Raw genomic sequence first — 26,280 nt, forward strand, 5'->3', positions numbered from 1 at the left:
TTAGAGAGCTCATACTCATTTATGTGTTTGTTTGTCAATTAACAAACTTAAATGATCTCCTGTTATTTGAAAAATCCTGTGGTCATTGATGATTTCTGTGTTTGTGACTGGTGTTCAGGTGTTCCGGCCGCGCACGCCTCCGGAGGCCATCGCCCTGTGCTCTCGCCTGCTGGAGTACACACCGACGGCCCGCCTCACCCCTCTTGAGGCCTGCGCACACTCCTTCTTCGATGAGCTGCGTGACCCCAACGTCAAACTGCCCAACGGGAGGGAGAAGCCCTCGCTCTTCAATTTCACCACCCAGGGTATGCAAACACAAAATCTGCAAAACTATTTGCTCCAAGACTGAAGCCTGCCTTGAAGTTTGAACACGATTTACTAACATATTTACTGCCCTTAAAGGAACAGTACATTCATTTGTCATGGCGTCTTTATCACAGAGATATTTCTCAGCCCCTCCTTGACTATCTTGACTGGACTTCTTCTTAATTCAATTCTAGGGACTGTACAGTTTAGTCTTGATGTCAGAATCATAGTCTGTATAATAAACGGACAAAGTATCCCTGGCATCACCCATCTGTTTCTAAAGGGCTGTTTTGAAGCCAATTGTCGGCAGGTGCCATATTTGAACTGCTGAAGTCAACCTAACTTCTGTCAAACTAGTGTGAGGTAAAGAGGCGGGGTTTGAGCCTCCTAGGCAACAGCTACAGTGTTCTTGCCTGTCAATCAAGTCCGCTGTGCCTCTCATAATGGAAACTTCATTAATTCAATATTTTCAAAACTGCCGTGTTATGAAAAAATTCAACCCCGATTGAGAAATGAGCTATTCAGACTAAATAATTTTTTTGTACCAGACTGTAAACGTGTTTTTTTCTGCTGTTAAGATCAGCTGTTTTGAATTGGTGTGTATGTGGTTTCTGGTACTTCAGGAGCAAGCCTCAAGCAGACACTTGAGAAACTCTAGTTTCTAACACATCCACATTGGCTTTATTTCTCCCTGCAGGAGGTTGCTGCTTGGTCAGAATATGAGAGTGGGAAAGACTTGAACCAAAAAAAACCAAATGCATGCTGAACATGAGTTCCAGCGTCAAATTAAAATTAAATGTATCAAAAACTCTTTCAAATGATACATTTAACAATGCAAAAGTCATCTCTTGTTACTGCATACACAATCAGTCACATAAGCACAACACTTCAGTAGTAATTACTCATACAAACTTTGTTACTAGGCATTATTATGTCTAAAAATGTCGCCCTGTCTCTTGTTATTTTTATAACTGTATATCACCCCTGGACAGTTTCCAATGGAGGCTGACATGCAGTTTGATTTCAGCCTGATATCCATCCATGGGATAAAAGAAATTTGGTACTAAAAGACAACAACAACAACAACAACAACAACAAAAACTTTTTTCTGTGTCTTTCAGAGTTATCCAGTAATCCCTCTCTGGCCTCCATACTCATCCCTGCCCACGCCCGCAACCAGGCTGCTGCCTCCACCCCAACTAATGCCTCTGCCACCACAGGTTAGAACCACGGTTAAAATGGTCACTATGTTACATTTTATAGTTCTGTAGAATATGATTCATGCTACAAGTGAATGTGTTTAAAATTGTTTGTAATAATTGTCCCATCTCCTTAAAAAAGTGATGTAGAAATTTACAACACATGATGATATCCTCTTCCTGTCCATAGATGGCAGCAGCACAGAGCGAGGTCCCAGCACCACTACCGCCTCTGCCTCAGCCTCCAACTCCACCTCTTGAGCCCGCAGTCCACCCCACACACCCGCCCCGGTCTCAGCCCCAGCCCACGGCCTCTCCATTGCCCCGGCCAGGGGTCGAGCTCCGCTCCGCTCAGCGCTGCTCTGCTCTGCCCCGCTCTCCTCCCTGACAGCAGCGGAGCGATGCTGACGCAGTACGGGTTCAACAGCTAGCCAACAGCCCCCCACAACCACCCCCTTACCCCACGCCACAACCACAAACAAAGCGCCTCCGATCTGTCTCTTTTACACCCCCCCCCCTCCCCACGACTGGCCCCTGTTTCACCCAGCTGTTTGAACTCTACTCCATCTCTCCGCGCCTTCTCGATGGGGAAGCAAAGCGCAGGGCCAGAGGTGTCGTCGACTGTACTATTGATCAAAGTACACTGTACATGTATACACAATGCTAGCCTGCTAATGTTTGTAAGAGGACAATCTGTAGAAAAAGTCCTAAAGCTGTTCCCCTTGACCCTCTCTTCCTCCCATCTCCTCCATTTTTCTGCCACCTCATCCTTCGACCTCTGACCCCTGCGCCCCCCTGGCCAACCCCCACTCTCCCAGTCTTCCCCCTTCCCTCCTTCAGTTCCTCCTGTAGTGCATGGCCTGAGTATGGTTAGGATCACCCGGGGGTCACCCCACCCTCTCACCTCCACTTCTGCAGACAAGGCATGAGGCTCACGCACGGGTATACACACATACAGACTCATAAACACACACCACAGAACACACATAGACACACACACAGACACACACACACACACCTGGATGCATGATGACCCTGATGTATGTGGAAAGAAGAAGCAGTCCCACCTGTGATTGGGGGGTACATTTTGGACGGATTGTTTTTTTTCTTTGCCTGGGGTTGGTTTTAAATGGTTAGCAGCTGTTTTACTCGACCTTGTTTTAAAGTTTAGTTTTGTACTCCCAGGCAGATGACGTTTGTTTTTTTGATTTTGGATTGCCATGTACGATGGATGTGACATGTATCTGGTCCTGTGTGCTTGTATAATATATACATACAATACAAAACAAACATGCATTCATACACAGTTTATATATTACTTTTCCTTATGTATAAAAAGTATATATAGATATATGTATATTAACTACAATGGTTCAGAAATCATTTATGGTGAGCTCATATCTGGCAGAGCAGCGGCAATATTTGCTGCTGCCTAAAGACAATAGATTTAGAGAAGGTGGTGTTCTGTTTCTTTTCGCTGGAGTGTGTTAAGATTCCAGCACTCACTTCTCTGCTCTCCTGTGTCGTCTGTATTAAGGCCGTAGATGGATCTAGGGCATTGCCCTATTCCACGTCTTTGTACCGACTCTGTCTGTAGCAGTGTTTCTGTGACAGTGCAGCGTCCAGACAAACATCTTCCCCATCTCTCGCTCTCTCTCTTTCTTTTCTCTCTTTCTGTCTCCGTGAAGATTTTTTCTTACACTTTATCCTTTCCTCGACCTCCTTGAGAAGTTTTTAGGCGGTGGTCCTCTGCTTGCCGTTTGACTCTCTCTCATGTTTTTGTGACCACTGACTGAAGTGTTAGCCTATAGCATCCTTCTTCCTCCACCTGCCGCACATAGAGCCACTCGGTACAGTCTGTCGAAGCGTCTTATTTACAGAGAATACTCACTACGTTTAAGAAAAAGAAAAGAAAAAAGCAGAATTTGTATATACAGTATAAATGCTCCTCACCAAAAGTCTGACTTGTATGACTCGTATGTTGTTTTTTTATGTTGTTATGTTTATTTTTTTCCATGTTGTGTTCAAGGTATGTATATATGCAGACCCATGTACTGTTTATGAGCAAAAACAAAGACGACAAAGGGTAGGGGAAGAAAAATGATTAAAAAAAAAAAAAAAGAATCAGGGCAAAACTGATGTTGTTCATGGATATTGTAGATGATGATGATGAGCTTTATCCAGCCATATGTTCAATCTTACCTGTACAGTACAGTAGATGACAGCTGTATTATTGTAACAAGAACTAGTCATGTATAGTGTAACTATAGTTTGGAGTGCCTTTGCTTTCATACACGTTCGCCTTGTTTCCCTCCTTCCCCTGCCCCCAACCCTCGCCATCAAACCTCCACTCCCCCCCACACACATTTAAATTGTGACTCTCCCTTTGGTGCTGTTGAATGTCCTGCTATCCTGCAATACACTCTTCCACCTGATCGTCTGTCCCTCTTCCCCTTTGTCATTGCACACTTAATGTAAAAAACAATGTTAATTGTAAGGATCTTCTCCTTAAATGAAGTGTTTATTTGAGATGTTTTATCTTGGACACATATACACGCACAAACATGGAAACACCACAGTCCTGGCACCAATTCCAGGGCTCGGTGGGGGAGGGGAGGAGTTATGGTTAACAGCAAGGGGTTTATAAAGGCCTCATATACTGTATACAAAGGATACAGTACATTTTCTGTATTATTCACAGTGTTGGTTCCGTTACCAAAGCCAAACTAAGATGTAGTCTTGTTGAGCCATCCTCGAAGGCACCTCTGTGCCTCTTCTTCTATCTCCGGATATTTTGTTGTCTCTCTGTCCTCTTGCTTGTCCCCCTCTCTGTCTGGCCATCCAGGGGGAGGGGGGGGGGGGGACTTCAGTAGCACCTAAGGGGGTCGAGTCATGTAGCTTCTCTCCCGTCTCCTGCTTGCTGTAATTTTTGCATTCATGAACGTGTTGCTACCACCAGACAGTTTGACCACCTCACCCTACCCCCAGCTCCAGTTCAACAAAGACACCACAAAGTTACCAAAAAAGAAGGCAAACAAGTATGTATGCTAGTATAACATAGAATACTTGCATACATATGCTAACTGGGGTTCAATAAAAGAAAAATCATAGAAAATACTACAAAAACATCCTGTATAACAGTACTACTACTTGAATGCCTCTGTTTGTGACTGAACTCTTTTTTTTTTTTTTTTTTTTTTGTTTGTTTTTATTTTTTTTTTTTTTGTTCTGTGAAGGTATGCTAAATGTGCACCTCTGTAAATAATCCCTCTGCGTGCTCTGAGGAATAGTTCCCTGGTACTGTAATTTGCATTAAATAAAGAGTAGGATAGCCTGGAAATGATCACGCTCTTTGTCTGTCATGCCTTTCTCTCTTCACACTTTTAAAACTTTAAAAGAACGTCTCCAGTGTACGAAAGGTTAGATTCTAGCAGCTCTGTGAGAGTGCATTGTGACACAGCAGCGCTTTGGGCTGAATCCTAACACTAGTGGTGGGCGTATCAATTCTGTGGTATTGATATATCGATATTTACACGGCACTCATTTGAGTATCGATTACTTTAATAAAAAATCGATACTAATTAAATTAAAAGCGCATGTGTCACTTCTGATTCTTTAAGGGTAACTTACTCCAAAGTTTTGTACAGACAAATTCAGAGACATCATGATCACAGTGTCATTTTAACAGTAGTCATGATGAAGAGGCTGTTTTAAAAGTCAAAAGTCAAAGTCTTCTTTATTGTCAAAAACTGCAGTATGCACCAGACATACAGAGGATTTGATATTACGTTTCTCTCTCAGACCCTAGCAATGACAACACCAGATAAACATAGGAAATAGCTAGAAAAAGATAAGCTAAAATTAAAAAGAGGAAGCTAATAAAAATAATAAAATACAGTTTTGAAATAGTGCAAAAACTTTGCTATAGTGCAATTTAAAATCAAAGTGAGTGTGTGCGTTTCAGTCCTGAGGATGACAGACCTCAGCGTTGATTTGGGGGGGTGGGGGGGGTCAGTGACCGGGTTAAGTCTGTGAAGGGGGCACTTCTGTGTACTACTTTTAATATGTTATGCCCTCCATAAATGGTTTTTAGAATATAAAATGGACGTCATCTTGCTCGGCTCGAAGTGAGGCCGCCACAAAAACTCCTCCCCCTAGTGGCTGGCTGCAGTATAGGTCAAAAACTCTGTTACCCCCATTCATTTGAATGGTGCTGCGGTCAAACTTTAAAAAATAAATGCACGTTGTATGAATGTTTCTCCCATCCGTATGCGATGGTGATTTGTAGTTATTATTTGATTGTTTTGTGTTCAAGGCCTCTTTTTTCTGAAAAGTTTCTTTTTCGTTAGTTATTAGAGGTTAAAAAAACACGGTTTTACTAACGGGTTTTACTTTGATTGACAACTGCCGTAGAGAGAAACTCTGTAGGACCTCGGGAAGCTAGGACCTCCCTACTGTGCAGACTCTGGCTGCAGAAAATGTACAAGATGGCAGCGTTCTGGAACGGGATATTTTGGTTTCAAAACCGTACAATGGGAAAAGGCGAAGCGACGCTGTCCGTTATATATACAGTCTATGTTAAGAACAGAGGGGTTCATTCTAGAATCGGACCGCTAGATGTCGCTATTATTTACATTTCTACACACTTCCCCTTTAAAGCAGGGTGTTCTGACATTCTGACCAAACGATGGCTAGATGAAGTCAATGGATCTAACGAAAATCATTAAGATATCATCAAGAAGGACATTAGTACTTGCAACATGTTCATCTAATACGTATACATGATCAAGGAATTATTCAATTCGGATTTAAAATCAGAATAAACCAGCCACTAACATCGGATTTAAGTTTAATTCGGAATTATCATTTTCATTCGGAATTAGGTTTTTACATGGTCATTTTTAATCTTTTTAAAGAGGATTTAATCTTAATTCGGAATTAAAGAGGAATTAAAAGTCTCATGTAAACATAGACAGTTGTGTTTTTCTTATAATGCTGTTAACTATGCCTGATGCTTTTTGTCTGTTTTATTTACAATAAGGCAATCTTTATTGCAATAGGTGTAATTATTACACCACATTTCCCATCCTGGTAAAAAGTATAAATGCAAAAAATGTCTTTGCAGCTTAAGCTCTTTCAATTATGAAACACAGAGCTCTCAGTCTCCATCTCTCAGCACACTCAGTAGTAAAGTGTCACCATTATTCAATGACATACGTAGACCCAGAGAAGTTAAATACAGTTCAGAATGAGTCAGTTTTAAGAATAATTTCAGAAGTCTTAACTGACCACCTCCATTATGAGAGGCGAGATGGCATTACAATGGAGTACGGCAAGCTGGAGGCACAGAGGAAGCAGAGGAGGTCCAATCTGTGACTGAATGTACTGAAATGACTCTAATATCACTTTCTGTTTTCTGGTGCTGTTCTCCTGCAGTCAATCCAGAATCCTAGTGCCAGTGCTAGGTTTTCATTGACCTCATCAATTACACGCTGATGCTGTAAGCCAGGACAATGATGGGTCAAATAGAAAACAAATCTGTATAAATCAAAAGCAACCTGCGAACTTCTGAAAGTGCGTTTTTATGTTTGGCTGGCTTTGACGAATTCTCTGGTTGAAATATTTACAGGGATCATGAAAGTTTGATTAGAAGGAACTTGGATGACCTGCTGAGGTTCTGCTGCTACCTGGCAGAGACATGGCATGCATGAGAATGTACCCCTTTTCCTGCAGATCCAGATTTCTCAGAGTGTGGTGAAAAACAGGATTAACAAAAATAACAGAAATGATGTGGTAAGATGAGAACAACAGTGATAGAGTTAATTAGATGCTTTCTGTGTATTTTCACTCGTTTCCTGTTAGTCTATAGTGTTTCCTGTTTTATTTTGTAGTTGTTGCTCCCTGTGTGTCTGCTTCAGCTTTACTTCCTGCCCCTGTGTGTGTGTTTCCCTCCACTTTGATTACCCTAATTTGTTCACCTGTGTCTCGTTATCACACCTGTATTTGATTGCCCCATGTGTATATAGTCTCCCTGATTTCACCACTCTTTGTTGCATCATTGTGTGGTCTCCTGCGTCATTCCCAGTGGTTTTCTTTGGACATATTTGGATATTTCTTGGTGGACATCTTTAAGTAAGTGTTGTTTTACCTTTTATGTTTTGTTCTTTTGTTTAATACATCTTCATTTCCTCACATGGGTCCTCTTCCTTTGTTTCTTTACCCATTGTGACAATGATTTCTTCTTTGCATGGTGCAGTTCTAACCTGCGTTTGTGGAAGCAGGGATAAGCTAAGATATTCCTTGTGTGTTAGTGTTACAGCAGCAAAGCAGATGCAAAACAGTATAAAGTAAACAAGAGCAAATAAATAGTAATTATTTAAAAAATATTAGAAATTGAAAAGGTAAATTAGAATAAGAACATTCCAGACACATGTATAAAATGTATTGAATGTAAAGGAACATTGGTGCACTGTATATGGGAATGCAAGAAAATAAAAATATTTTGGGAAGAGGTTAAAAATATCATTGAGAAGATAATTGCCAAACAGATCATACTAGACCCCAAATCGTTTCTGTTAGCAATATATCCAGAAAAACATGGTTACACTAAAAGTGAATGCACATTTATTGACCATAGTCTGCTGTCTGCAAAGAAATGTATTGCACAAAACTAGAAAGACACCAACAGACCCAGTACCACCCTTTGGTTAAATCAGATGTTGTCAACCCTCCTATAAGAAAAAATAACATACATCCAGAGAGCCAAAGAACATGTTTTTAAAAAAATGTGGAAACCCTTTATTGATTATGTTAAAAAACAATTCAACACTGCAGTCCCAAAATCCATGTAGAAATGCAGATTCTTTCATTTTGTCTTAATATATGCCAACTGACCTTGATTTAATTCCGTTCAAATTGAACAGCCTTGTTTGATTTAGAGAAGCTTTGCTCATTCTATTTGTTATTATTATTTGTTTGTTTGTTTATTTATTTATTTTGTTTAGTTGTTATTGTCTTGTTTGTTCATTTGTTAAACCTTGAGATACAGCCATACAGTTGTGAAAGTGGAAAATTATTAATGATAAAGCTGTATTTTTGTGGTTACAAACTTCAATAAAAACACAAGCAAAAAAAAAAATTAAAAACGTAAATTAGCAAATCTTAAACGTATGTACAGAACTAAATAAGTAAATTTACAAGCCCTGTGGTATCTCTCCGTGAGACACCATGGGTGAAGGAGCCAGTCACTGAACTAGCTTCCCAGTGTTGTTAGTGTCTCCTGCAGGGGGTGACGTTGTCCATCTGAACTAATGTGTTAACAGGCAAAATATTTTTGGAAGTGATATTGAGCTCATGCAGTGATTTCCAGAGTCATGTCTGTTTTTAATGCCTGAGGGCGCAGATCTTGGCCATCCAGTATTGATTTTCAGCCTTTGGAATCTTGCCTCAAAATGGTATATTTTTAACAAAGACATGTATAATATAATACATATCTGAAGTGATCTGCATCACAGTGGTCTCAGCACAGTGAACTGTAAAAAAAAAAAAAAGTTTCCTTTACCTGATAGCCGTTAATATGAACGACTATCAAAAACTTAAATCAGGACTATAATTGTAAACAAATTGGTAAATACAGGTTTTCATCAAAAGTTTATTACGATTGTCTTATTGCGTTCAGTCATCAAGGCAATAAATGTTGTTAAATGAAACTAAAACAATGCAAAATCTGAAGTGATTTTACAAATCTTATTAGTCAGAGACACACACCCTCTCATTGATCTCCACACAATATGAAACCACAATCAGCCATGTTTATTTAGTGTTAGTACTGACATTTGTTGTCTTTAACCAATGCACAACCGCATGAAAGGACCCCAGGGAATAGTGGATTTCACATTAGGTAGCTTGCAAAAGACAATGACTATCCACAACAACCATGACGGAACACTCAAAAATATCAACCTTAAATAATACAACACCTGCCTGAGATAAAATAAGAAGTTTAAACATGTAAAGCTTCTAAAACACTATTAGAGGGACAGAAAAAGTCTAAAACAAAACATTATACCCCTTCTTTAAGAACAATTCTAGATATGTTTTACTGTTTTCATTCTGTTGCATCTCACCTCTCCTGTCTGGTACTGTTAGCAATTCTATAAGTTTTCCTGATGACAAGCAATGACATGTTGGTGATTTTCCTTTGTACCCGAAAGTCCAACATGTCAGGGACTTTCACTAAATTTAGGTGGGACGATTGCAAAACCCTGCTAGAAGCGTCTGCAGATGTGCCTCTATTAGTGTAATTACGGTACCAATGTGGAGAACGAAAAATGATGCACTCATTGCGCTGTATTAAGTTCCTTAAAATTGACAAATCATACCCCATTTAAATGAAATAATGCTGAAATTAAATGTTGTATTTCAATCAAAGGAGAGAAGAGTCATTTTAGACATCGGACTTCATCTTGAACACATTTGTATTTCCTATAGTTGTTGTGTGGTGTTACTTCTCTTCCTCTCTCTGCTCTGGTTCAACTTGGTGGATCATCCCCTCAAGAATTTGGTTTGAGGCCCTTTCAGAAGGACAGGTCAACAAAGAGGCCTCCTGAATACTAGGGAGGAACCCAGAGTGCTCTGCAGGACCTTGGATGATACTCCGGGCTGCCTGCAAGTGTCTAAGCTGCCTCTGGTGCACTAGGAGAGACAGAGAGCACAAGTTAAGATTAGCTTTTACGATTCATTGGAAAAATCTTGTTTGTTATTTGGAAAGGGCCTTTAATGTGGTGCATCTTCATTTGTAGATAACCATAGAAATTTCAGAGGAAAAAAACAAACCTCTTTGTCTGACGGTGATCTTCTCAACCTCTGGGATAAGGAAACTGTACACCAGCTCTGACACAATCTCCTCAGACTGAAGACTGTTGACGCTACGTACAAAAACATAAAGGACATGACTTTAATATTCTTGGGCTTGAATTTCATTCTGAAATGCGTTGACAGGCATACTGAGGTGTCAATCACCTTTCCTCCACGGCATAAGCAATATCATTGACCTCCTTTGCCCTCTTGTGGATCTCCTCTCTGGCTTGCTGGTCAGCTGTCTGCTCCAAGGTCTCTAAAATGATGTCCTCCAAGTACAAATCCAGAGTTTCCTGGTGCACCTGCACCACCTGTGACACAAATACTTTCAATTGTGAACCAAACACAGATACAATCCTTACAACCATCTCCCTTCCTGACTTACAAAAGTGTTCAAATCATAGACTGTATAAAAAATGGACGCAGTATCCATGACATCACCCATCTGTTCCTGAGCACTGTTTTGAAGCCAATCATCAGCAGTTGCCATACTGGAAATGCAACCAAACTTTGCTCAAGCTAGTGTGAGGTAAAGAGGCGGGCCTTTAGCCTTTTCGCTAACAGTTACAGGGTGCCTTCCTGTCAATTAAGTCAGCCATGTCCTTATTTGGGCAAAACTTGCAAGTTTAATATCTTTGAAAATACACAAATATAAAAAAGAATCACGACCTGAACAGTGTGTGCCGATAGAGAACTTAGCTATTTAGACCAAAACTGTTTTTAGGGGCTGTAAACATTTTTGTTATTGCTTCAAAGATCGTTTTTTTGAATGGGTGTGTATGTGGTTTCCGGTGTTTCTGCAGCCAGCCTCAAGCAGACACTCGATGAACTGCAGTTTTTAGCACTTCCGCATGGGCTTCATATTTTGAGACCGGAGATTGCTGCTTGGTTCAAACGTGCGCACCTGTCTGAAGATCTCATCTTCTTCCCTGCGTCTTCGCTCTTCCGCCTGCCTCCTCCCGCTCTCCTCTGCTTCTCTCTGCCGACGGTCTCTCTCAGCCAGTAGCGTGAAGGCATGGATCTGTCGTTCCTCCTGGAGATGAATCAAGTCCTTAGACAAGGTGTTGAAGAGGTGTTCAAGCTCTGCACCCACTGCTGCGGCCTGAGACGCAAACACTTGAGAAGTCTGAGAAGAGAGAGAGAGAAGGGAATGAGATTTATTGGAGTTCATAAACTTTTGTGCGTGTGTCTGTGTCTGTGTTTCACCTTGTGTCTGAGTTTCTCTCTTTGCTTTTTCTCTGAGAGTATGAGCTCTTTGTCAGCTTTCTGTAACTCCTGCTTCTCTGCCTGGAGGGCATGGACAGTTCTCAGTTCCTGGATGAGATTGAGGTGGTTCTCTTTACCTGTAAACATCTGCACAACAACGTACACTGATTAATAGAGATTAACTTTCAACTTGAAACACACTTGTAGGCACAAACATGCAGAATTCACAAACATGTGTGTCTAGCAGACATGTGCAGACCTCAAACTGGACACTTCTTCCTCTCAGTAGTTTCTGCAAATGGATGACTGCAAGCTCTGTCTCTTCATCCCCCTAATAAGCAAATATAAATGAATCAATACCCTCTCTAATAATGTAAAACAAACATGGTCAATTTGTTTTAGAGATAATTTGCTGACCTCTGGTGGCTCCTCCACTTTAGGGGTGATGGGACGAGGAACAGGTTTCTCCTTCCTCAGTTGAAAACGCAGAGCCGCCCTCTCTTGCTTTTGCTCCTCTCTCAGCATCTGTAGAGCCACAACAGCTTATCAGTGTGCATCTCAAACCTGATTCATATTAAGGAACACGTCTTTCTTCTTCACCTTGTATTTCGTCATCAACTGTACTGCTCTGCTCACAGGGGCCTTGACCACTTCCTTTACGGGTTTGACTTGGGGTTTGGGTTTTATGACCTGTGGCTTGAGAACTGAAGCAGAGAGTCCTGCTTCTAGCTTTTGCAAGCCTGTGAGTCAAAGTTTCACATTACTTTACAAACAAATGACATCATTATGAAACTGCGTACCTAGTTCTACTTTAATTTAAATCCAGACCTTCATATGTGTCCAAGTAGTGGCTTTTTAATGCATTTTTGTTGGTGTCTCTGGAGGTATGAGAAGCATATGCCCGAGAACTTGAGTCGTTTTTTAAAGTGACACGTTGCTCTCTCCTTGCTTGAAGATTTCTTCTCTTTGCCTCTAATTTTCTGAGAGCTGAAGACAAAAACAATGACAAAGAAAAGAACATTTTTAAAGGGTGAAACAAAGCTTTAGATAACTACATCTATAATCTGAAGACTGTCCAACTTACACCTGAGGTAGTCATTCTGTATCTTATTCATCCTAGTATCATTGTCTTTTAGGTGTCTGTAATATATCTGGTCAATTCTTTCACTTGTAACTCTCTTCTGGGTTTCATCTCTCTGCCTCAAGAGGTCCTTCAGCACAGCAAGACGAGCCTCCTGCAACCTGGAAAACACCCACAGATGTTTTGGTCAGACATATAGTCCCCTTAAGTGTAGTATTGATAACAGAGGGTGGTTTAACAATTATATAAATAATCTTGTTCAAACTTATGTATCAGTCTTTACCAATTTTGTCCACTTGGGGGCAGCAAAAATGAGCTATGACCACAACAACTGCTTTATCAAGTAAGTATTCTATGCTGGTTTCTTACCACTGACCAATCTCACATTTACAGTCATTTTAAGAAAAAAACAATAATGATCATAACCTTCTTATAATCTGTGCAAGAAATGCCACTACACAAGTTCTGAGACTTCATGGTATTGCAGGAAGCTTTGGCTGTAATGCATCTTGGCCAAGAGGGACTTTCAGGTAGCTTAAACCACTCCACCAACACATTTCTCCATTTGGGTCGGTGACAAATAAGCCTCAAAAACTTTTTAAGTATTTCCAGAATGGTCGCAATGCATATTTTTGTGTCTGGAATAATGTGTTCTAACAAGGCTTATACGTTAAACAGCTTTTTTTAAGTGTTTCAATCGTTTTTTTTTACCCTTTTCTTAACTTGAACACCCAAAAAATGTCAGGTGGTGCAACCAGATATTTGTCAAAATACATGTACTTACCTATCATTTATTCAAATCTGAAACTTTTAGTAAGTATCCCTTAGAGTGGTTCTATTGGCCAGGTATAAAATATAATTTTTTACAGTTTTAGGTTGGTTGTACTACCTGACATGGAAAGTGTTACCGTCCACCTATAAGTTGATAAAAGCTTTTCTATTATTAAGAGACCTCTACAAACCTTTTAACTCAGCCATGACAATTAGTTGGGGTCCTCTGAATGATTTAATATGTTGAAGTCCATTATAACTACTTACTTTCAAAATAAAAGGTCCATGAGTACAGTGGTGCCACCCTGACATTTGAGAACATGCAAATTGCCGGACAAAAGTTTTTAAATAACCTCGGTGCCTTTACACTATTGACATTTATGAAATTATGTTTATTTCAAAGCTTGTATATGTAAAACCATGCCATGGTGTTTTAATTTGTATCTATTCTTAAAATACATTTTTTATAGTGTTTTAAGTCAGTTCACTTGCTCGGACAGTTTCAGGGTTTGAGATACTTTAAAATAAAATAAATCTCTATATTTGATTGTACTGAAATTGTATTTAAAATAAGCAGATTTTATAGAATCAATTGATGTATGTCTTAGAAATAACTAATTATTTCAAAAGAAATAATGGATTTGGACACAAAAATATGCACGTCATGTCAATGACCCATTTATAAAATACCCAACTGAGGCCACAAATCTAAATATAAGAGGCTGAGATGCAGCAACACTCACTTCTGGATTTCTCCTTCTCTGAAAGCCCACTCTTCGACCTCCATCTCCTCCATCATACGTCTCCTTTTGTCCAGCTGACTGAGGTCATCTAATGGCGGAAGGGTGGCTTCCCAAGCTCGTCTGGAACGAGCCCGCTGTATCATTTCCACCTCTGCTCGGCCTGCAGGCAGACCTCGCTCTGAGGGGAATCAAAGAAGGTTTTAATATCTCACATCTGAATCGCACTGTTTTCATACTATGTTTTTAATAAACTGATGCAATGTTATCTGTGCATAACTTACCTTACTATCTATTTATAAGATAGAAGTGTATATAGTGTATATATCTGTAATATTTGCGTTATTATATTCTGTTTTATTTTTACCATTATTATTGTTTATATGTGAATATATATATATATATATATATATATATATATATATATATATATATATATATATATATATATATATATATATATTTTTTAAATACAGTTGTGCTCCTAAATTTACATACCCTGGCAGAATTAATGATTTCTAGGGTAGTTTATATTGCCATTATGGTATAAAAAGAGTAAACACAGTTGTTTTACAATAAATGGCTTCACCCAACCACTAACAATGAGTGAAAAAAAAAATGTTTTTCTCTTATCATTCATATTCTCTGAAAAAATGGCCAAAAAAAAAAAAAACACAAATTCTGCCAGGGTATGTAAACTTATGAGCACAACTGTATGTAAGTACAATTGTTGCATTCCCCTGTCCCATGTTGTAAGCTGCTGGAACAAAATCATTTCCCACAATGGGGGATTAATAAAGTATATTTAATGTAATTAAATCTAATATGATGTTTGAGGTGAGGGTCAGCAGTGGTAAACTTTGTAGAGGTATGAACTAAGAGCACCAGTAGGTATAGTATGGTGAAGAGTATCATAGTTATTTACGTACCCCAAGACAAAGTTGCCAGTTGCAGAAGCTCTGAAGGTGTTGTCCCTGGTTGCACCACATACTCTGGGCTGTAGGGGTCAGTCTGTGTTTCGCTTTCTCTGTAGTCCGTCTGGACCCCCACAGTGAAGTGAGTAGGCTGTTTCTCTGCATTTTTTCCACATGTAGGTTCAAAATCATCTCTGAGAGGATGAAAAAGAGACTTGTACAGCAGAAATGGCAGGGAAAGAAATGCAGGTTGTTGAACTTACTTTGGCAAAGCACGAAAGAAATCTGGGGGGACATGCTGTGAGAAGGGAACCAGAGGGCTGAAAGAAACAGAAGGGAACACCAAATCAAAGACTTTGTCGGTATGTCATGGAGAAATGAGTGTGTTATAGTGAACTGTCATAATGTCAGGCAGGGGTGACTGCTTCACTGTGACATTTGAGGTATTATATTCCAACATATGCCCTTTTCAAAGTATGAATTAGCTTCATGTGCAGAATGATCACAACGCTTGCATGATAGAAATGTCATTACATCAGCCAACTCGCTCGCTGTCAATTTCCCTGACTTGTAACCTGAACATGGAGCTCACCCACTACATGTTGGTAATACAGCTATAGTTTAAGTGTCAAGTGTGTAGACTGGTAAATCAAACCGTTGGAAATATTTCCAGCGGTCTGCTCCGGTCACATGGCAATCCTCGCTCTGCAGCCACACCCGCGTATTTGGAATTACCCTGTGAAGAAAGTAATCAAGAAAGTCAAAGTCATATGTGACAAGAAACAGGGTTTATATTAGTCAAAAGAAGGAGCTGGTCATACAAATGAAGTGTGTTTGTTTGTGTTACCCAGCCAGCTGCTGCAGTGCTCCTCTGCGCTGTTCCGTGTGGCCCCGCCAGCGACGATCAATAGTGGGTGGTACAGGGTCAGAGGAGTCCAGTTTAATAGTATACCGCGGGTGGTGAGGCAGGTTACTGAACATTGACCCAAATTCAGGTACTCTCCTCTGATGGACAGAGAGAAATAGTTGCAAAGATTTTCTTCATAACCTTCCTTATTCTTTTTCTGTTTAAACAACTAAGCTTCACAGAATGGCCCCAGCTGATTTATAGTAAACTGCAATTGTTTGCAGTTATTAGTGAGTAGATTTAATATAGAATAGAATATAGAATGTACTTTATTCATCCCCCAAGGGGGTAATTTAGGTGTCTGGCAGATACAATTATAAAAATCACATAAAACAACTAATGCAGGTGTCTGTCAGCTCATCTCCCATTGGCTAGAGAGTTATGAAGTCTAATGGCTGCAGGGATGAATGATTTTCTGTATTTCTGTCCTGCTGTGCAGAGAGATGAGCCGTCCACTGCCTCTGTTTCTCTAGTCCACAAAGAAGTTGTGAAGTGGATGATCTGTGTAATTTAGAATGGCCTCTAGCTTCTTGTGTGTATGAGTATGTCAATTATTAAACAGATTTCTTTCATCTATTTAAGTTTTTTTTAGAAATGACATGTGCATACTTAAAAATAAATAAACCTATGGCAATAAAAACACGGATTAATCTAATAATGTGTAAGAATCATTAAGCCAATGGACTTAGTTTGTGCAATTTATTGTCATAATTAATTGGAATTATATGTGGCAAGTGTTATTGGATAATACAACCATAAAAGATATAGAATGTTGGACACAACTTACTAGGTCCTTCGAGGCATGGGCCTTTAGGCTGGACCTGACATGGTCTACCTCCGATGACACTGTGTAAACTGGATCTGTAGCAAAACAACTCGCATGAACTCAACAACAGTCAGGTATTCATACATGTGAGCTCACGTCAAAGGCCGTTTTGGTGTGTTTACTTACCGTAAAGGTGGTCATAAGCCCGCTGTCGATTAACAACCTTGGTTGCTTTATGTCTTCGGTGAACTGTGTGAGTCACAGACTCGCTCATTTTCTTATTTTAATCGTTAAACGACTTTTACTGTCGAACAAATCTCCCACAGACAGAGACGGCGAAGACCGAGTGTGTATGAGGTTACCATGGGGACGGTAAACACACCGTTTTAAAGTAGATGGGCTTTATTCCACAGACTGTATAAAATATATAATATATTTATTCTTGGCGCTCCTTGTATTTTTATTGCGTAAAAATAGCAAAAGTTGAAGCTTATGTTATACGAAATACGTTTGAATAAATAAATAAATTAAATAAATAAATTATTATTATTTAAAAAAGAAATTAATGAATACATTAGTACCTGAATATATTTTGGTAATCACAAGGCCTTATCTGAAATTTTATATTTATTTATTTACATTATAAAATATTTGCAATTAGGCAAGTTAAGTTTATTTATAAAGCAGCATTCATACAAAGACCAATTCAAAGTGCTTTACAGAGTTAAGGTTTTAGTCGGTTGGGTCTTTTTTTTTGTAATTGGGAGGGATTATTTTAAATACCCTTTAATTATCAATTGATTAACACAACTGATCTTGTCTTAACCGAAATGAGCCCTTTTAATCATTTGATTAATATCACAACTTCTTACCAAGGATTAAGACTCACACAATGAGTCTTTACTGTGTCGAGCAGCAGCCCAAAGCTGGCTCAAACCTCTTGAGGGTTCCTGACAGCCCAACAATATCCGATTGTAAAATCTGACATTAAAATTGAAAAATATCTAACTTTAAAAAATGACATTAAATGACAAAATTAAGACGTAAAATTAGTTAAAAGGTTTAAAAATTGGTTGCATCCATTATTGAGTAGTGTAAGCAGCGTGAAAGAGTAGTGTTTTTAGTCTGGACTTAAAAGTGGTCAGAGTCGGGGCTTGTCTAATACTCTCTGGGAGGTTATTCGAGGTCTGTGCTGCATATTAACAAAATGCTGCTTCTCCATGCTTTGTTCTGACTCTTGGGACGGTCAGTAGGCCAGCCCCAGATGTTCGTAGTGTCCTCTAGGTTCATACGACACAAGCATGTCAGAGATGTATTTTGTACAATTATGCATTTATTAAATTATATGTATATTTCATTTTCTATGTAATTTCTTCATTCATTCATTCCATAAATTATTAATTAATTGAATCATTTATTCATTTCTCTATTTATTTCTATTGTATTGTATTGTATTGTATTGTATTGTATTGTATTGTAAGAGAAAGTATGTAAATTAAGAGGGTGTTCTTGAAGTGACTCTGGTTTTTCCCTCCTGACTTATTCATCTTCAGACAGAGACAGTCAACCCAACTCATAATTACCTCAGATAACCTCCACTTAGCACAAATATCTCATATCAGCACAACACTAACAGAAAAAGCAGAACCAGACATATTTGACCAAACTAGGGCACAGACTTTTGCAGTAGGTCTTGCATGTGCACTGCGCGCACACCCATACCTTTTCTATCCCCACTTATCACATCTACCAGTGCAACATCTACAGTATTGGAAGATTTTATATATCTGTGTATATTTCTGTCTGTAGAAAGTAACAGAAGAGAGTGGCAACATTTCAATCTTTGTAGACACAGTGCCCTATTGTACACCCAGCACAAAGGTTTTTAAAAATTGCTTTTCTTCCCTCAAAACATTTTTTTTTTCAAATCTAGCAGTATTTGTTTTTTTCTGAGTAAATTCTTTTTTTTTTTTTACATGGAACATCATTGAGCTTTAAAGCAAATAAATACACTACAGGTAACATATACCCTAGGATCAAAATCATATTTCATTGTCCTGAAGCAACTCATGTTTCCTAACAACTTTTAACAGCCAGGAAAGGACCACACTGAAAATTAAATACACCACATAGCACTAGCACTTTGTGCAATAATGTAATGAAACATGGGCTGCAGGCAAAATTAATATTTACCCCAAATATTTAAGAAAGATTGTGGTTTAACAAAACTGATGTGATCGTTGTATGCGAGTAGTGAGAGACCTGGTTCTCTAATTGATCCTCTTGGTAAGTGTTCAAGTTGTTAGCATTGTTGTCTTAAAGCAAGAGGGTTTAGAGTTCAGGCCTTACTGAGCATTACTTAAATTTCCAGCTTTCTCGAACTCAAGTGTCAACCGTGATTTTGGACAAGGTTGATCTTGATTGTGGCTCCCCCACCCTCATTTGTGCGTGAATCATAACTTCCAACAACATGACTAAATTGGAAAGTTATAGAGCCCTAACAAGCATGCACATTTGGGCTGCACATTTGGGCTGCACAATAGTGTGGGGGTTAATAAGTGAGCTGTTGCAATGTCGGATAAACACTGCAAACTTGACGACAAAAGGGTTCTGTGCCTGTGTGGTGTGAGAGTGCATTTGGTTTCTTTCACTGTACAGTGGACTTTGATTCTGAACTACTAGGATGAGTTAGAGAGTACACTACCTTTTTAGAAGTAAGCACTGAAAAGAGGCACATTTGTGTCTTTAGTATTGCTACCTCACAGCGAAAGGGTTCTGGGTTTGTACCCAGTTTTCAGCCTTTCTTTATAGAGCTGGGCCAAAGCTTTGGAACTACCAGAATAAAAAGGAAAGTGTGTATATACCCTGAAAAGTAAAAACAAAACAGGCGGCAAACTGGCCTGGTGGTTAGGCTGCTTCCTCATTGTTATTAGGTTGTTGATTTGAAGCTGGAGTTGGCCGAATAGAGGAGAGAGAGGAGGGACAGTGTAGGGAGAGGGAAGGGAGAGCCAAACATGTATTTATTTCAAGGGACAGTGCATATTAATGAACATTTCAGCATAGCATCCATGTAAATATGCTAGAGTGAGCCATAAAGATACTTTTAATCAACTTCATACAAACTCCTGAATTTGTCTGCTAACACTTTTAGACCAAGGCTCTATCTATTTCAAAAGTAATGATGCTTTCACTTGCACTAATGAGCTGGGAACGGCACAGGACCAGGTCCTCTGGTCTGTTTTATGGTCAAGTCTGGTCCATGTATTTGAAACAAAAGATCTATTGTCTGTTTGAATTAAAAAATTTCAAAACGTCATGTATTTGGTTAATATTTGGTCCGTTTCAGCTGTCACTTTTACCCAGTAAATACCCAATAGAGTGCTCTGTTTGGTTTAAAAAATTAGTTCATTTTCCTATTTTTTGTCTGGAGAAAATATTCATTGCTTCACTTCATACACCCATTTTCTCTTTTCTCAGATCTAAAAAAAAAAGGTCTTTTGACATCAACAGGAAGTTGGTGTTATCAGAGGGAAACAGTTTTCACATACACATACAAACAAAATGTGGCACAGAGACTATTTTTCATCCCTTCAAAGTGAGCTTTGACCTATTTTTTAAAATGCTTTCTTGGATTTGAGGAACAAAACTGAGCAATATTACTTCACATTCTTGCAGATCTTTGCAACTCTGTGGAAAAGCTATTACTAGTGTGAAGTTGGCCAGCTTGCCAGCTCACAGTCAGCTGAACTTCTGCTAGCTATATATATGAGATAAACAATGTCTAATATTAGATCCCAGAAAAAGAAGAACTGTCCTGTGACTAGTTAAAAGCCTGGATTACTTCAAAAATGACTTCCTCCCAATGGTACCAACACTGGTTATGAAAACCAGCCAACCAGCGTTTTTAAATGTTTTTTATTAACCGTAATAAAAGTCTAGCAGTTTTCTGCACTGAAAGACTTGTCAGCATACACACAAAAGAACAGTGTCATTTTTTTCACAGTTAAACGATGGGATAGATGGTATCAAGATGTCTAATTGCAAGCTTAACCCACTCAGAAACCACAAACTACATGTTGGCCTTGCACATCAAAACCACATATACAAATGCACAGAAACTGCAAAATGAGTTGTCAGCTAGTCTCTGACTTACAAATGGGGTTAGAGTCGGTATTAACGCCTGCACCCTGGAAGGAAGTCCTTAGATGAAGGCAAACAAGCACCTTTGTCTCAAAACAGAGATTTCCACTGACACTGAGTAATACAAACGCATTGAGTTTTGATATGACCAAACTGTTGAGCACCTTTTGCTGAATCAAGTTTGATTGGAGTTACATTTATTTTACTGTCACAACTACAGTATGCCTCTCAACTGTTAACGCAGAATCAACACATCCGTCTTAGTTTTAGCAAAAAACTGAATTTTTGATCCTTGAACATGGAACAACATTAGCTTGATATGTGTGCCCTAAATAGTATGGCATTCATGTAGTGAGGCTTTCTTACATTCAATCCATTTGGAGTTTATAAATGAGAACAATGCCAAGCCGCACTGTGAATGTCTGTGTGCTTTTTCTGTTGTCTCTGCAGTATGATCATGTGACTAACAAAAGGAAACCGGTTTCTTGACTTATCAGATGTCATCCTGTGTGGGAGAAGTAGGCAGATGCTCATGTGGAAAGCAGTTTGGCGATGGAGGAAGAGAAAGAAGAAGGGAGGGATTAGGTAGTCAGATGGTTTTTTTTTTTTTTATCTAATATTTCCTCATAAGAGCTGCCCAAGCATTTTCAGTCTAGTCTGGATGTGGTAGAGAACCTGCTGTTCTTAAACTCTGAGCTTAGCGAGCATAACTAGAGAAAGTGAAAACTATCTAAAAGGGTTAAATGAGACATTATCTCAAGTGAAGCCAGTTTGAGGGATCTGGACTGAGGAGCAAGTAACCCAATTTATGCGTTTCTCACTGGAGTAAAAGGACTGCGGTGGTCAGTTTTCAGAGGAAACTTGACGCAGCCAGAGATGAGGAACATGATGTGGAGCTATGCCGTGATTATCCTCTTGTTTTCTGAAGCATGGAGCAATGATAAAGGTTTGAACTTTAAAACATTTGTTTGAAGGTGGTTCAAGAACTTTTTTATTTGCCTTGATGAAATATAGCTCATACATACAAGCATATGTTTTAGTTTTTGTTCATGTTTTATACAAATCTGCCAATTATTCAATACTCTGTAAATCTGTTCTGGCACTATAAAGCGGTTGTTCTTTCCTCTGACTCAGTTCAAGTAAGAGACTGTAATGGTAAGAGAACGTAACTGGCAGGGGGCCCTGAGATTTCTGTTAAACTGTGGAGTTTTGACTCACAGTGGAAAGATCGTGCATGGAGGTGGGGTGAAAGAAGCTAACAAGGGAGGGAAATGTTCCACAACAGACGTATGATAAGGTTTCCCCACAGTTTCTGAATGAATATGGCGAGGCTTGTCTCCTCAGTGGAAATTGGGGTCGTAGATCAGAGTGAAAACCCCCTGATTGCAACTTTCTCTCCACTGTGGGGTTTCTAAACAGTGGCAGAGACACTCTTCTTTGAGGGTCTGTGGTTTTGCAAGCTCGCTTCATGCACTGGGTTTGTTTACACCTGTCTGAAGTAAACAAGTTTGAGACCCGTGTCACAATCAGCAGTGAATGTTTGCTCTGAATACAGTTTTCTGTGACGTTTTCTGATATGGTGCCGTTTCAGAAGCTGTGAACGATCTAAGCTAGCTCTGCTGGAGCTGATCATGTCGTATGCTTATCATACAGCTTCACACTTTAACTAACGGGCTAACAAACTAATGACTAATAACATCCAGAACAAATTGATTTTTTCTATCATAACTACTGCTTTCCGACTGACAAAAAACCCCTGATGATTTACTAACTTTTTCCTCACATACACCTCTGTCTCTCTCAGGACCTTATCAAAGCACTCCTGAGATCCCCAGCAACCTTTCTCCTATAATCTATGGTAAATTCTTTCTATCCTACTTCTAGACATTTTGAGGAACACATTTTGGAGGACAAAAATGACAGTGACACAGAAAGTTAATAGGCAGTTTATACTATCCTTGTCCTTGTTAACCATAGTTCAGATATGTTGCATCTTTTGAACTGAAATACATTGCCACTATTGGAATGAATGATTTGCAAGCAAGTTTATCCTGGAAAAAAGGGTTGGTATTTTTTCTTTGTTTAGTTTATTTTGGAATTAAGTGTGAATATGAAATAATGAATATAAGCCAAATGTTTCAAGTATGACTTGTTAGCTATTGTTTTTTAAAGGACTATTTAAAACTAGAGTTGATTGAAGGGGAAATTAAATAATCATTTTTGACAGCAGTTCTTTTGGATTAAACATCACATTATTATACAGGGTTACCTAACATTACAAATCTCGCACTCATTTTTTTGTTGATGTCCTGTTACCTCAATGCTTTCCCCACTGTTCATGCTTTATGTAATTTCTTTTGTCACTTGTTTTCTTCTTTGCAGTTGTTAGAAATGCATCTTTCAATCTGAGGAGTGATGTAAACCTGACATGCAGCGATCATAATTGGAATGAAAGCATTTATATCATCTGGAACATGACCTTGAAACGCAAGGAAAACAGTAATTGTACAATATCCTTCGCCCTTACTGGTGAAAGTAAAAACACCTGCAACGACAGGAAGTCTCTTCGAAACAAGTCCAGCTCTCAGTCATACCTGCACATCCCAAACTTCTCGTATAATGATGTTGGGGTCTACAATTGCCAGTGGAGTTTCAGAGGAGGAATTCTAGATGTTCAGATCAATGTGGCTGTTACAGGTAGGATTATTCTCCTTACAAGAGTGATTTCACAAACCACTTTATTAATAAGGTAACTTCAAAATGCCCAGGATACTCATACTGTACACAGCAGAAGATAAGGGCCACTGAGGGTTTTTTTTTTTCAGTTCTGACTTTTTCTTTTCTCATTTGTTTTCTCAGAATTGAGTTTACTATCTAAATCTATATGTTAAATATAAATATAAATGTTAAATATAAATGTTGATTGTTAAATATAAATGTTATATGTTGCTCTGCAATCCTAAATATTTATCTAATATGCAAAATCACACTGCCGCCTAGCAGAAATACCAAAATAAAAGCTTCATCAAGCGATACAGACTTAGCAATAGCAACTTAGCTTGACTGTAACATAGACTGGGTCGAAACTGCCTCACTGACATTTGTATGGTGGGCAGTCCGGCTAGTAACCCGTAGGAGTAAATACTGACAGACTATGGTTGGGATATCTGTTTGGTTTTTTATCCCTTTTGTTGAAGATTTCTACAATTCTACAATTTCATTTAGCAGATGCTTTTGTCCAAAGCGACCTACAACACAAGCAAGAATTTAGACTGGAGGGAAAAACTTTAGTAAGTGCGACAAAGTGCTTCAAGTTGATTGGCCACAGGTTCTGCCATCTAGTGCCAGAAGAAGTGCCAGGTTTGTCAATGGCCTGGCTTTTTATGTTTCAGACCCTGAAAAGAATGAGGTATTGTAACTTCTTGTGCTATACATTGGTGGCACTTGTGTATGTGATAGTTTTCTGCAGGAAAAATCACGTTTAATCAATGGAAAATCCTGATATCATGTAATAGGTAACGCTATGGCATGAAAATTAGAACTATTTTCCCTGCATGGTGTTCTTATGATTAATCTGTGGTCAACTTCTTAAAGTAATCTAAATCTCATTGTATTACCGCGGTTCTCTCTCCCCCATACTCAGTTCCTCCCAAAGTATCGATGTGGTTGGAGCGTAAGGAGAACAGGACAGTGGCAGTGTGCAAAGCTGAAAGTGGAAACCCTGCTGCAAACATCAGCTGGAGTCGTGCTGGGAACTGTAAGTCAAATGTTTCATTTGACTCCCAGGGTCTTTATACAGTGGAAAGTAAACTGGAGGTCCTTGACGAAGTAGATGCCGCAAACCTGAGCTGTATTATCAGACACCCCTGTTGGAAAGAGGAAAAAATGTTGCAGGAGCCCAAAAAAGGTGAGCTTTTTGAGAGGAGAGAGGAGATTTTAACTCTACGGTTGGTACAGAAGAAATACATTAAGCTTTTAAAAGTATTGAGACACAGTTTTAACTATAGCTACAAAAATACCTGTTGTTTTTTAAGTACTGATGTCCAGAAGATTCATGTGTACATATTCTTTACTTTCTCCCAGTAGGAAAGATTCCATTGCTGTACATTCTTATCGTTGTGATAATCGTCGTGTTATTGGCAGGATTATTATTCATTGCAGGAAAGAAACTGAGAATGTTGAGGTAAGAATTATTTTTCTCAAAAATTAACAAAAATATCTTTCAAGCTTTTCAGTCAACTCACTGAGCAGGTTTCTTCATTTCTGCACTTTTTTCAGGCTCTGCCAGCACACAGACTCAGCCAAAGCTCCACCTGTAGGTTACTCCTCTGTAATTGTGCAGTTTATAATCTGTAGTTTTCATTGCACTTCAACAAGCCTTGTTCATGACACCTCTCTGTATTTCTTTTCTTTTTTTTTCAGACTGAGGATGTGGAGGAAGTGGAGCCATATGCGAGCTACGTTCAACGTGTGAACTCAATCTATAACTCATCTGCTGATTTGTTCACATAAAATTCTGCAGTTTCATGACACATGCAACACTGAAATGCATCTGGCTCTCTGTGAGCAAACCAAGGCTGTGAAACTGTGGTAAAAAGAAAAACGTGAGGGATGTAACAAACATTGATGAGAAGTGAAGCTGAATGAGTGCATGACTGATGGAAAAGGGGACTTACCTGACACCACAAACCTGCTCCATGATCCACACCTCTATGCGAGGGTGTCATTGAGACTGTTAATAAACCACAATGCACTTGTATAACAAAGAACATGGTCTACATCTGGATGCAGCACACAGAGACTACAGACAGACTTTTGTATGCCTGTTAACACATGTTCATTCTTATAACACATTTATAAACCAACTCTAAAGAGGTATTCATCTTTGAAACTAATAAAAGTGCTATGACGCGAACAAAGCTAGTATTTAGTTATTCAATGTGTGTATTAATTTATGAAGTAATCATGTTTTGTCTTAATGTATGATTCAGTAAAATAAATGTCTAAAAAACACTCAATTTATATCTCTGTTGCTAAGCTACACAATTTAATACATCCTCTAAAATGAATCCAGAAAAACATTCGGTCAGTGTGGACTGGATGTTTTCCGATGCTGATCATGTGTTGGATTACTACAAACTCTCAACTGTGGTCAGATTGAGAACACTGAAGGGTTAAATGACGTGAACATCCGTTTGTAGACGTGCAGCAAAAAGGCATCTTGTATAGACATCCTCAGTTTGTCATATCTCTGATGATTAGCTGGGCTGGCAAAATTAATGCTGAGTCTGTGTTTCAGTTGAAGCATGAAGCCATTTCTGTCGAAACTGTTAAGATTTAAAGGAAATGGAAACTCTAGACAGGATGTGTTTTGATAGAAGTCAGAACACG

At 39.0% G+C, this 26,280-nt stretch overlaps 3 protein-coding genes across 4 annotated transcripts in view; 2 read left to right on the top strand and 1 right to left on the bottom strand.

The window, feature by feature from the left end:
• Nucleotides 1-4,849, top strand: part of gsk3ba (glycogen synthase kinase 3 beta, genome duplicate a) — a 39,671-nt gene extending 34,822 nt beyond the window's left edge. For both annotated transcript variants that reach the window (XM_034694350.1, XM_034694351.1), the window contains exons 9-11: nucleotides 119-305; nucleotides 1,428-1,526; nucleotides 1,696-4,849. In XM_034694350.1, coding sequence (XP_034550241.1) covers nucleotides 119-305; nucleotides 1,428-1,526; nucleotides 1,696-1,766 — 357 coding nt within the window. In that variant the 3' untranslated portion in view covers nucleotides 1,767-4,849. The remainder of the gene's footprint in view (nucleotides 1-118; nucleotides 306-1,427; nucleotides 1,527-1,695) is intronic.
• A 2,706-nt stretch (nucleotides 4,850-7,555) lies between these two features.
• si:ch211-214p13.9 (cell surface glycoprotein CD200 receptor 1-A) lies at nucleotides 7,556-25,812 on the top strand (the record flags this gene model as incomplete). Its single annotated transcript, XM_034694039.1, has 7 exons — nucleotides 7,556-7,637; nucleotides 22,694-22,747; nucleotides 23,272-23,586; nucleotides 24,533-24,796; nucleotides 24,976-25,072; nucleotides 25,168-25,204; nucleotides 25,312-25,812. Coding segments are annotated over 7 exons (939 nt in total), but the record flags the coding sequence as incomplete, so codon positions are not given.
• cfap91 (cilia and flagella associated protein 91) lies at nucleotides 9,297-17,123 on the bottom strand. The gene is made up of 17 exons (XM_034693762.1): nucleotides 16,936-17,123; nucleotides 16,771-16,844; nucleotides 15,924-16,081; nucleotides 15,732-15,812; nucleotides 15,340-15,396; nucleotides 15,092-15,270; nucleotides 14,166-14,343; nucleotides 12,655-12,812; nucleotides 12,399-12,557; nucleotides 12,171-12,310; nucleotides 11,988-12,095; nucleotides 11,830-11,901; nucleotides 11,571-11,717; nucleotides 11,269-11,490; nucleotides 10,527-10,675; nucleotides 10,341-10,432; nucleotides 9,297-10,199 (listed from the first exon to the last, which is right to left on the bottom strand). The coding sequence occupies exons 1-17, from the start codon at nucleotides 17,021-17,023 to the stop codon at nucleotides 10,009-10,011; spliced, it is 2,253 nt and encodes a 750-aa protein (XP_034549653.1). The 5' UTR covers nucleotides 17,024-17,123; the 3' UTR covers nucleotides 9,297-10,008.
• Nucleotides 25,813-26,280: the final 468 nt, after the last annotated feature.

This window comes from Notolabrus celidotus, chromosome 10, assembly GCF_009762535.1.
Source record: "Notolabrus celidotus isolate fNotCel1 chromosome 10, fNotCel1.pri, whole genome shotgun sequence".
Classification (NCBI taxonomy): Eukaryota; Metazoa; Chordata; class Actinopteri; order Labriformes; family Labridae; genus Notolabrus; species Notolabrus celidotus.

Bases quoted from the DNA above. Each gene is read 5' to 3' on its own strand.
- cfap91 (XM_034693762.1), bottom strand. From the start codon at position 17,023: ATGAGCGAGTCTGTGACTCACACAGTTCACCGAAGACATAAAGCAACC. The intron at 12,311-12,398 runs GTCTGGATTTAA...TTTGACTCACAG, and splicing joins CTACTTGGACACATATGAAG to GCTTGCAAAAGCTAGAAGCA. The intron at 12,096-12,170 runs GTGAAGAAGAAA...GTGGCTCTACAG, and splicing joins AGTTGATGACGAAATACAAG to ATGCTGAGAGAGGAGCAAAA.